Here is a 294-nt window from a genome sequence, read left to right as displayed (position 1 = left end):
GCTGTGCTGGGCCAGGCTCCGGAGCTGGGCTTGCTGCTGCTCCCTGCGCCCTGCCAGCCCGAAGACGTAGGCAAGCAGCGCCTGGGTGTAGGGGTCCTCGGTGGTCGCAGCCTCCAGGCACTGCAGGGCTGAGGCCACCTTCGGCTCCTGGCAATGGGACAGGAGTCAGGAATCAGCCCACGGGGGTGGGCATCGCTCAGAGACCCCAGTTCTGCCCAGTGAGACCAGTTGCACCCAAGTGTGGCTGGGAGGTGGTCTGGAACAGATGGACACCCTGTCCCAGCACCCATCCAC

The 294-nt window shown here is 66.3% G+C and overlaps 1 protein-coding gene across 1 annotated transcript in view; it reads right to left on the bottom strand.

The window, feature by feature from the left end:
• Nucleotides 1-54: 54 nt before the first annotated feature.
• Nucleotides 55-294, bottom strand: part of LOC104466676 (alpha-2-macroglobulin-like protein 1) — a gene marked incomplete at both ends in the record, with an annotated part of 9,198 nt that continues 8,958 nt past the window's right edge. The window contains 1 exon segment of the mRNA XM_010080196.1: nucleotides 55-147. Coding sequence (XP_010078498.1) covers nucleotides 55-147 — 93 coding nt within the window.

Source organism: Pterocles gutturalis, unplaced genomic scaffold, assembly GCF_000699245.1.
Source record: "Pterocles gutturalis isolate BGI_N339 unplaced genomic scaffold, ASM69924v1 scaffold4564, whole genome shotgun sequence".
NCBI lineage: Eukaryota > Metazoa > Chordata > Aves > Pterocliformes > Pteroclidae > Pterocles > Pterocles gutturalis.
This window is presented reverse-complemented; position numbering and strand designations above follow the sequence as displayed.